The sequence below is a fragment of the Benincasa hispida genome, chromosome 1, assembly GCF_009727055.1.
Source record: "Benincasa hispida cultivar B227 chromosome 1, ASM972705v1, whole genome shotgun sequence".
NCBI classification, from domain to species: domain Eukaryota; kingdom Viridiplantae; phylum Streptophyta; class Magnoliopsida; order Cucurbitales; family Cucurbitaceae; genus Benincasa; species Benincasa hispida.
In genome coordinates, this window is record NC_052349.1 from 86,386,126 (window position 1) to 86,395,841 (window position 9,716).

Sequence of the window (9,716 nt, forward strand, 5' to 3'; positions counted from 1 at the left end):
AATCTAATAGTCCAATTAGCCAAATTTGATATTAAACCAAATGAGCCCTAATTCAATTCAACTCTTTCTTCTTAGCGACATACAAGTTAAAATTGAATTGCATTACGAAATGGTTCAATTGTTGAGAATGGTTCAATTGTTGAGACATACTACAAGCCGGAAAGCCATATCTTATAGCATGATTTATTTGGGAAACATTATACTAGGGCATACATACATTTGGTCAGAAAAACTCTAGGCTTTACACATGCGATCCTAATATGCGTAACTAAATCAATCAATATATGCATAGGCTAGGATGATTTTGCAACCAAGAATTTTGATAAACTAATTTCTCAGATCAATTTATAAAAATTCTATTAAGAATAAATCAAATCCACTCAAAGGATCCACAACAATTCAATTAAATTAATTAGAAAACCTTCAAAAAAATAAACATAGGCTCTTGCTCAAAAGAAATTAGATAGAAGTTATCTCTTAATTCATAGAAAAATCTAAGATCTACATCAAATCCATTGATTACAACCCAAAACAAAAAGAAAAAATAACCTAAAGATTTTAAATTCTGAAGGGAAAGGAAGAAGATGAAGTTTTACTTCGGCCTCCATCAGTTCAATTTCCAAAAGTCAGCATATTCCGCCCTAAAACCGAAGAGAGGTATTTATAGAAATCTTTGCAACGTTGCAATGTTAAAAACAGCGTTGCAACGCTCAATAGAAAAGGGCCACGAGCGTCAGGGTTGCTACGCTAAGCATTCTGTCAAAAACTCAATACTCGATGTACAATGCTTGACGCTCGTTTACTCGATAGCATTTTACTTAATTATACTCGACAGCTTGATACTCGATGATACTCGATGTCGTTTTACTCAATCACTCGATGGTTGATTATATTTAGTGGAACTCAATGGCATTTTGGTAATTCAACTCCTTTGAAGCCCGGATGCTCAAATCAACTTGAAATTACTTCAAATTAACCCATTCGGCTCCAAATCGTCAATTCTACCTCTTAATTGCTCGATACCTACAAAATAGAAAAATAAACATGTAAAATCCAACAACGAGCCTGAATTAAGTTAGGAATAATAACTCTTTTTGAGAGCTATCACTAACTAAAACTTTTTTCCTAATGTGGGACCAATTAAACAAATCAATATACTTTTCAAAGTCAAATAATTTAAACAACAATTTCATGCAAAATAGTTCACTCCAAAGAAATTAAGAAACTAAAATTAACATTTTAAGTATCCTATTTAGTTTTAATATTAAAATTGGTAAAAGATATGGAAATTTAAGAACTAGCAAGTAACTTCAAGCATAAATTATAGGAATTAATTTCATTCAAATAGAATATATTAACAAATTAATCACAAAATTAAATAAGAGAGGGATAGAAAAATTAATACAAAAAGTTTTACAGTGGTTTGGCATAACCGATCTACATCCACTTCCCAAACTTCTCTTAAATACTTCACTAGAAGTCTTTGACTCTTTCCACGACTTAAAGTCGAACCACTACAACGTTCTTTTTTCGAACACAAGAACCAACCTGATCCTTTCCACGGTTGAGGATCAAACCGTTACAACCACTATTTTTCAGAGATAAAGAGCAACTCTTACAATAATTAAAAAATAAATAAATAAAAAAGCACACTTACAACTCTCTCAATAGAGTGAATTTATAAGTTTTGAGCTCATAACAAGTTAATCCTCACAATAAATCTCTCAAGAATAGGATGAAAAGAAAAAAAAGTTAAGAACTTGGAGAGAATAACAACGTTGGTTTTAAGGATTGTAAAAATATGTAATTATTGTTTTAATTTTAGAGAAAATGAAGAGTTTAAAAGAGAGAAAAAGATGAAAATCAAATTCAATTTGGGCTATTAGAGGTTGGTAAAATAAAATTGAATGGTGAAGATTTAAACTCAACTAACCCTTAGATACAAACAAAAAATAATATAACAATATATATATTTTAAAATCCAACAAAAAGCAAATGCCCATGTGTCCAAAAATAGCCATTACACACAAACTTATACAATATTAAATTTATTTTCCTTTTAAAATCAATCTAAAATTCAAAAGTTCACTATGTGTCACCCTTCCAAGGCACCAATGTCTCCTTTCAATTGGATCTATTTTGATAAATCAGCTATCACGTCATCACTTGGGGGTATTTTTTTCGTCAAGCTTGTTTTGGCCGTAACTATTTCGTTTGAGCTCCAATTTAAATGATTCAGAATGCTTTGGATTTGTTATCACGAGTTTTATGCAATGGAGAGTTCAAAATACTAAAACTATTGGTGAATAAGAGCATATTCGTTATCATCAAAATATTAATTAATTAATTAAAATTAATTAATTTGAGATTAAGTGCCACAAAGCCAACAATATTTATAAACCATAAAAACGGTTGTACTACTAGTTATCAAAATGTCAATGGACTATTAGGTTGAATATCAAAAATTGTTATTAATTTATGAATATATTTTATGTGCGTTTTTGGGTCTACTAGTTATATATTCCTTTGAGTTCACCAATTAGTATGACTATATCTCACCTATGGTAGGGTGGGTTAAATTGTTCACTTAGATGATAGTCTTTAGTACTATGGATTAGGTTCCACCAGCTAAGAGCATTCAAGTCATGTTTGCATGTGATTGCATAGCCTAGTCTCAATAATGGGGGTTATTTACTGAGTATTTTATATACTCACCCTTTCATATAATATGGTTTTTTAGGTAAATGCAATGAACGTACCGGACGCATGACGAGGAGATCTGTTGAAGGTACCATATGGCAATAATGTTAATGCTTCTGCTTAATGTCATGTTTTAAGAAGTTCTGAATGTCTAGAGGAGAACTATTGAGTTTTGTAATTTTAAATTTAAATGGTTTTATCAACGTTCTTGGGATCCCAAACTAAACTTTGCTTTGGTGTTCTAAAATTATGTTTTGGTGATGGTTTATTTATTTATAAAAGTTTTATTGTTGGTTAGATAGTCAACTAATTTTGGTTCAAAATTTCATCCATGGTACTAATGAACCTCTGAAAAAGTCATATTGTTATATAGTCCCTATGTTTCAAAATATTACAATTTTAGTTTTGAAATTTGAGTTTTCTTTCAATTTAATCCTTAGATTTTAACTTGAGTTTGGTCCCTCGATTTTTCTAATTAAATATTCACTTTCAGTCATTGATGTCAATGTCTATTAATTAAATTAAAATAGCTACAAAGTAAAATTTAAAATTTAATTTTAATAGTGATGAAAAATAGTAAAACTTTATTACTTACAATCCTTTTAAATTAATTAATAGATATTAATAAAAAAAAAAAAAAAGTCGAGGAATGAGTATTTAGTAAAAGAAATTGAGGTTAAAAGTATAAATATTGAAACATAGGGATCAAATTGAAAGAAAACTCAAATCCAAATGTAAAATTAAAACATTTTAAAACTTAGAGACTAAATTGAAGTCAAACTCAACTAAATATATAATACTTTGAAACATAAAAATCGAAAATTAAACAAAAAAAACCTAGGACCAAAAAGGTATTTTTGTAAAAATTTTAAAAAAGAAATGAATCAGAAAGTAAGAAGTGGGCCTTAGAAATTGAAACCACGGCCCAAAGATTCATTTAGCCCGCAATTCAAAACGACACCGTCACACCTCGACTTTCTTCTCAAGTGTCTGAGTTTCATAACAGAAATACCAGACGAAAACACTCCCAATAGAGAGAGAGAGAGAGAGAGAGAGAGAGAGAGAGAGAGAGAGAGAGAGAGGAAAAGAAAAAAAGAGAGATCAGAAAACGAAAAAACTCGAAGAACGATGGAAATGGCGACGAAAACCGATAGCAGAAAGGAGCGAAGAAGAAGAATTGTGAGCAGAGAAGTGGATCGAATGGCTCTCATCACCGGCCGTTTACGTAATCTCCCTCCATCGCCACCGCCTTCTCCATCTTCACCATCTCCATTTCTTTTCCATCAAACTCACCAACGCGGCTATTCTCACACCGGAATCTCCCCTTCCTTCTTCTCCAAGGAGCTCCACAAGAATCCTGATTCCATTCCTCTCTCTCACATCCATGGTATTCTTCTTTTTCTCTTCCCGACTTTCCCTGTTTTTCTTCCTTCGTTTTCCATTTTACGATTCCCACTCTTAGGTTTTCTTTTTCCTCGTTGTATATCTCCCGATTCACAACTTCCATCTAATTGTGATTTACAGGTTAGGTTTAATTTTATTCATTCATTTTACAGATTTTGCTTAGTTTTACGTATTAGAGAGATCAATTCTTTCTGTGTACATTGTATAACCCAAGTGTAGGAAATGTTAGGATTCTGAAATGCATAGCATTCGATGAATTGATTCAGAACATACATTATACTGTTCATGTAGATTCATGTCGTTGTATGTCTGATTATTCAGGCATCTAGAGATTTCATCAGATAAGCCTCATAGATTATTGCTTAATTTTATTTACTTGTTTAATTTTATGATATTCATCTTTCAGACAACTGAGATAGATTGTAAGAGAATTACGGTAACCATAATTTCATGAGTCCTGTATAAATTGATATATTGAATGAGTTAACTTTGCTTGACATAGAAGAAAAGGCTTTTTATTTCAATGTAGTTGGAAAGAGGTTACTGCATTACAAGTGTGCTAATATTGATCATATTTTGGTTTGCTAATAATTGTATACTCGAGCATCTCTGAAGTTGGGGAAGAACAATAGTAAGAGACATATTTTGATAATTTTGAAATTTTAAAAGCAAAGGTATTAAACATTTGTTTCTTCTCTTCTGTTTGATCATTATGCACTTTAATGCACAATGATTAAAAATAAATCAATAACAATGTAATAGCTCTATCTTTGGTTATTGGTTCTCGTTTGAATCTTTTCTAACAATTTGTATGATTATGATTGATCGTTCGTTTTCCTTATCGAGGAAATCAGTAACATGGTTTAATTATCTGTGTTAATTTTTGTGACTAGAAAATCTCTTTTGATAATAAGTGGTAACAAAACAAATCGGGGTTATGGATTGATGTATGAGAGATGGTAGAATTATCTCGCATTGATTGCGAAAGGAGTTGAATGTTGGTATGTAAATGGGAATGAGAATAATTTCTCTCACTTAAAACAAACTTTTCTGAAATGAGGGGCCCTGTTTGGTCGATATATATAGGGACAATTATATTGAAACCACACTATCTGTTTGATTTGTAGTTTTACTAAAAACAACACATTCTCCTTTCTTCTTTTTTGCAGCTATTCCCAAGCCTGAAGATGGAAAGGCTACCCCTTTACTGAAGCATATGTCCATGAAGGAAGTTCAAGAAGAAAAAATTTCTGCCATAGGATACCAAATGAGCCATAAAAAACTCGATCCCATAGGAGAAGTACACACTGAAATAGTATCAACTCCATCTGCCTTATCAATGGTTCAGAAGGTCTCCATTGATAATGAGACACGGTCAAAAACACAGCCTTCAAAGCCTAAACTCTTCACTTCAAAACGACTAAATGCCTGCATTTTAGCTTCTCAAACCACACGAGTTTTCTGTTCGCTAATCCTTGCATCTTTGGCCATTCTATCGCAAGTTGATCACCCACTTTTCATAATAAGGAACATAGTGAGGTCGGAGAGTGTGGTGGCCTCAAAGCCTCTCTACATTCTACTGCTCACCAACGCAACGATTGTGGTGGCGAGAATGTTGGCTGAAAAACAGAAAGACAGTGGGGAGGCAGAGGAAGAATTGGAGAAAATGAAGGAAGATGGACATAACTGGGACTCGGCTGTGAAAGTTTTGGAGAGAGGTTTGGTCTTCTACCAAGCTTTTCGTGCAATTTTCATTGATTTTAGTGTCTATGCAGTGGTGGTTATTTGTGGCATCTCTTTGCTGTAGCTTTTATGTCTTTGGTTTGATCTCTAGTGAACCATCTTCAGTTCTTTGGAGCTTAGCAGATGGAGCCCATTTTGAATCATCTTTTTGTTGTTTTGATTATGTTTCTTTCTTTGAAAAGGTACATAACTACATATACATATTTCAAAAGCACCATTTTGGTGTGCCTGCCTATGGCCAATCTTAGTTGTTAATTATTATTTGAAATGTTTAAAGCTTTTATAGTATAATTCTTTCTCTTTTCGATTATTAAATGACGAATATATATTGTCTCAAGGTCTATTTGAATTGCTTAGGAAAAAAAAATGCATACGGATTGGAGTGTTTTGTATACAAGTTTGTTTGGTTTACTTTACATGTAAAAATACATGTAAAATTACTATAAAGGCAACTATTAAGCACAATAAACTAAAAATTTCAATTTTGCACGTAAAACATTATAACCGGTTAGTGGTTGGTTAAGTGTTTACCGATGATGAAGTGGCGGTGATTTGTTGCTCATAGTAGGTGACAACAGTAATCGCCAGTGATAGCTTCCTACATTGTGGGTACTTTGGTCTTTGTCATATCATGAAACGTAGAAGGAATTCTCAATTAAACACTCAAAAGCACTTTTTTCATTATTTGAATTCAAGGGTTTTCCTTAAAATAACTTAGGTCACGTTTACCAAACCATAAAAAAAATTGATGTAATTAGAATGAGATTTCATTGATGGATAAATTGTTATAGGCTTGAATCGCAAACACAATTAAGAAAAAAATTAATTGCATTTATCTAGAATTATGAATTTGTTACATTTTATTATTATCGTTGTCGCGGGACAGATTCCATACTGTAACAGTAACAATATTTGTAACGTTAATGATAATGATAAAGGTAATAGGTTTCACATAATTTTTAACCAGATTGAGCACCATTCATTAGTCAATTAGATTGCACGATTGGATTATAGATTTTGAGGATAAAAAAATTAATTAACCCTTTTTTTTGTCACGTGACATATTTTAGTGGGTGTGCTAAGCTTTAGCAAGTTTTCTCGAAATTTTATTAAAGTTGCAGTTACAGACTTAAAAAGTCAAATGAATACAACCTTAGACCTCAGTTGTTTGTGTAGGTCCAAACATTATATGTACTTTAATGGAAAATGAAAGGGAGAATGACTCTGAATATGAACTATTCTCAACATGTTGAAAAATGGTCCTCCAATTTAGAAGCCTACACTAAAATTGATTGTGTTCTTTAGAATGAGTAAGCAATGCTATTTTCATTTAGAAATTATTTGAAGGTATTGTCGTAATATAACTGATAGTTTTACATCATTATACGTATAAGATATAAAAATTATAAGAATCCTTATAATATTCACTAATTATTATAAAGACGTGCAAAGTTTAGAATCTACCTCCAATAATAATAATGATTATCTCATAATTGTCATTTCGATGTTATTGAATAATTTTTTTTCTATTATAATCTCATCTTGAAGGTTTCCACCAATTTAAATTCAAGTCCTATTCTAAGCACAAGTTAAAGAACATCAATGAAATTTATATACATTTCAATACAGGTCTCAAAATAACTTAAATAAGCATGTCAAATACCCACTAGATTTATTATTGTGGTTAAGACTATTATGTTATAGGTTTGTTAGAGCTGATGGTTATTATTTGGTCTTGCATTTTGAGCGATTTATTCATTCTTTTAAGAGATTTTTATCAGTGTGTGGGAGTTTTAACCTAAGTTTTTATATATTCTAATGAGATTATTTGTCATTAATATATAATAACATAAGGTTTTTTCATTTCTTTTAACAATAAGTCAATAACATGAGGGTTTTCATGCAACCCTTCATCTATCTCTTTTTACTCTTTATCTTTATAAGTACGTTGATTAAGACCTACATTTTTTATCTTTTGCTCTCTACCCTTTCTCTCTCTCTCTCTCTTTTTATTTTATAATTAATTTTCATTTTTATGTAGGAAAATTTTATAGCTTAGCTTAGATTTTGTTTAATGTGAACTCCTTAGCTTTTATATATATATATATGTATATATTTTTTGAGAGTTTATAGTGATCAAAAGCGAAATGTAATTTGAAATTTAGAGTGTGTTTGGGAGTGATAATTGGAATAGTGATTTTAGAAAATGAGATTTAAGTATAGTTGATTTTTAAACGATCAAGTTTATGTTTGGTACCAAACGCTTAAAAGTGATTTTGAATTATTATGTTTTCTGTTTGGTTCTAAAAGTAAATTTAGAGTTATCCAATTACTTAAAATTATATTTTTTATTTGAGAAATTATTATTTAATTAAATAATTATGATAAATATGTATTTCTATTTATTTTATTATTAAATTCTTATATGCATTATTAATATTTTAAGTAAGGTGAATATTTATAATACACGTCGAAAGAAAATTCAAAAAATATATAATTGTTTGTTTTACTAACAATTTAATGAAAAATAATATCTGTCATCTTTTGTTCCAGTATTTAAAATTGGAAAAAAAATGATTTAACAAATAGCTAATAACAATATTTTAACAAAATCTGAATTAGATAATCATTTTATGAATGATTATGATGAATCACTTAACAAAAATCACCTATCAATTAATTCCTCCAAAATCAATTTGAAATGATTTTAGATTTTTCTAAAATCAATTTTAACTCATGTCAAATACCATTATTTTAAGAAAAAGTGATTTGACAAGGAAAAAAAAGTGATTTTGACCATCTCAAAATAACTCTCAAACATACTGAAAAAATTTGGCTACATGCAATAACAAAGAGCTCTTTAATTAATTTTTCATTAGTTTTTTTTTTCCTCTCCTTTTCAATTGGTTTCTCGTCGTTCATGGCTCCTCGTCTTTTGAAAGGGTGTCTTTTAATCAATATATTCACTGAAGAACATGAAGAATAATGTTTTAATTAATTTAAAGAAATCAAATCTTATGTAACAAATTAATTATATCCGACATAGATCGAGTCATGTGAAATTCATGGTATATATGACACTAGAAAATCTTACCTCACATTTTAAATTATAAAATAAAGGACAATTTAATTTTCTTTTTCTCTTTTTAGAAAAAAAAAACTTTTCTGTTCCCTACATTTTGGATTTAATTTCCATTTGGCTTCTAATTTTCAAAATATTACTGGACTTTCTTTTTTTGTTTTTTGACATTTTATTATTTAGGTTTTGAGTTTGATTTCAACTTAGTCATCAAGTTTCAAATCTTACAATTTTATCCTTGAAATTTGAGTTTTATTTCAATTTGGTCTCAGATTTAAATATTTACACTTTTAGCCTCATTTTTTCACTAAATAATCACTTCTTTAGTGTTAACGTCTATTAATTAATTTTAAATAATTAAAAGAATTATATTTAACTAAGCTTCACTATTATATCATCGGTATTAAAATTAAATTTAAAATTTTACTTCATAATTATCTTAAATTAATTAATAGACATTAATTCTAATAACTAAAGTGCATCTAATGAAAAATAGAGGTTAAAATTATAAATCAAGTTTCAAATTGAAAACAAAACTCAAAACTCAAGATAAAATTATAACATTTGAAACATATAGATAAAATTTAAACCAAACTCATAACTTATAAGTAACATTTTGAAACATAAGAGCCAAATAGAAACTAAACTCAAAACATAACGACCAAAAATATATATTTTTTCATAATTTTAAATCGTCATTTTTGTTCTGATGAGACTATCAAACCTAAGATTAATAAGGCTGCAATGTTTTTATATATAAAAAAAATAATTAATTTTGATCATTTGACCT

The 9,716-nt window shown here is 29.6% G+C and overlaps 1 protein-coding gene across 1 annotated transcript; it reads left to right on the top strand.

The window, feature by feature from the left end:
• Positions 1–3,810: 3,810 nt before the first annotated feature.
• On the top strand, positions 3,811–5,911 carry LOC120079844. Its single transcript, XM_039034275.1, has 2 exons — positions 3,811–4,087; positions 5,274–5,911. Exons 1-2 carry the CDS (start codon positions 3,829–3,831, stop codon positions 5,909–5,911), a joined length of 897 nt encoding a protein of 298 aa, XP_038890203.1. The 5' UTR covers positions 3,811–3,828.
• Positions 5,912–9,716: the final 3,805 nt, after the last annotated feature.

Bases quoted from the DNA above. Each gene is read 5' to 3' on its own strand.
- LOC120079844 (XM_039034275.1), top strand. From the start codon at position 3,829: ATGGAAATGGCGACGAAAACCGATAGCAGAAAGGAGCGAAGAAGAAGA. The intron at 4,088-5,273 runs GTATTCTTCTTT...TCTTTTTTGCAG, and splicing joins TCCTCTCTCTCACATCCATG to CTATTCCCAAGCCTGAAGAT.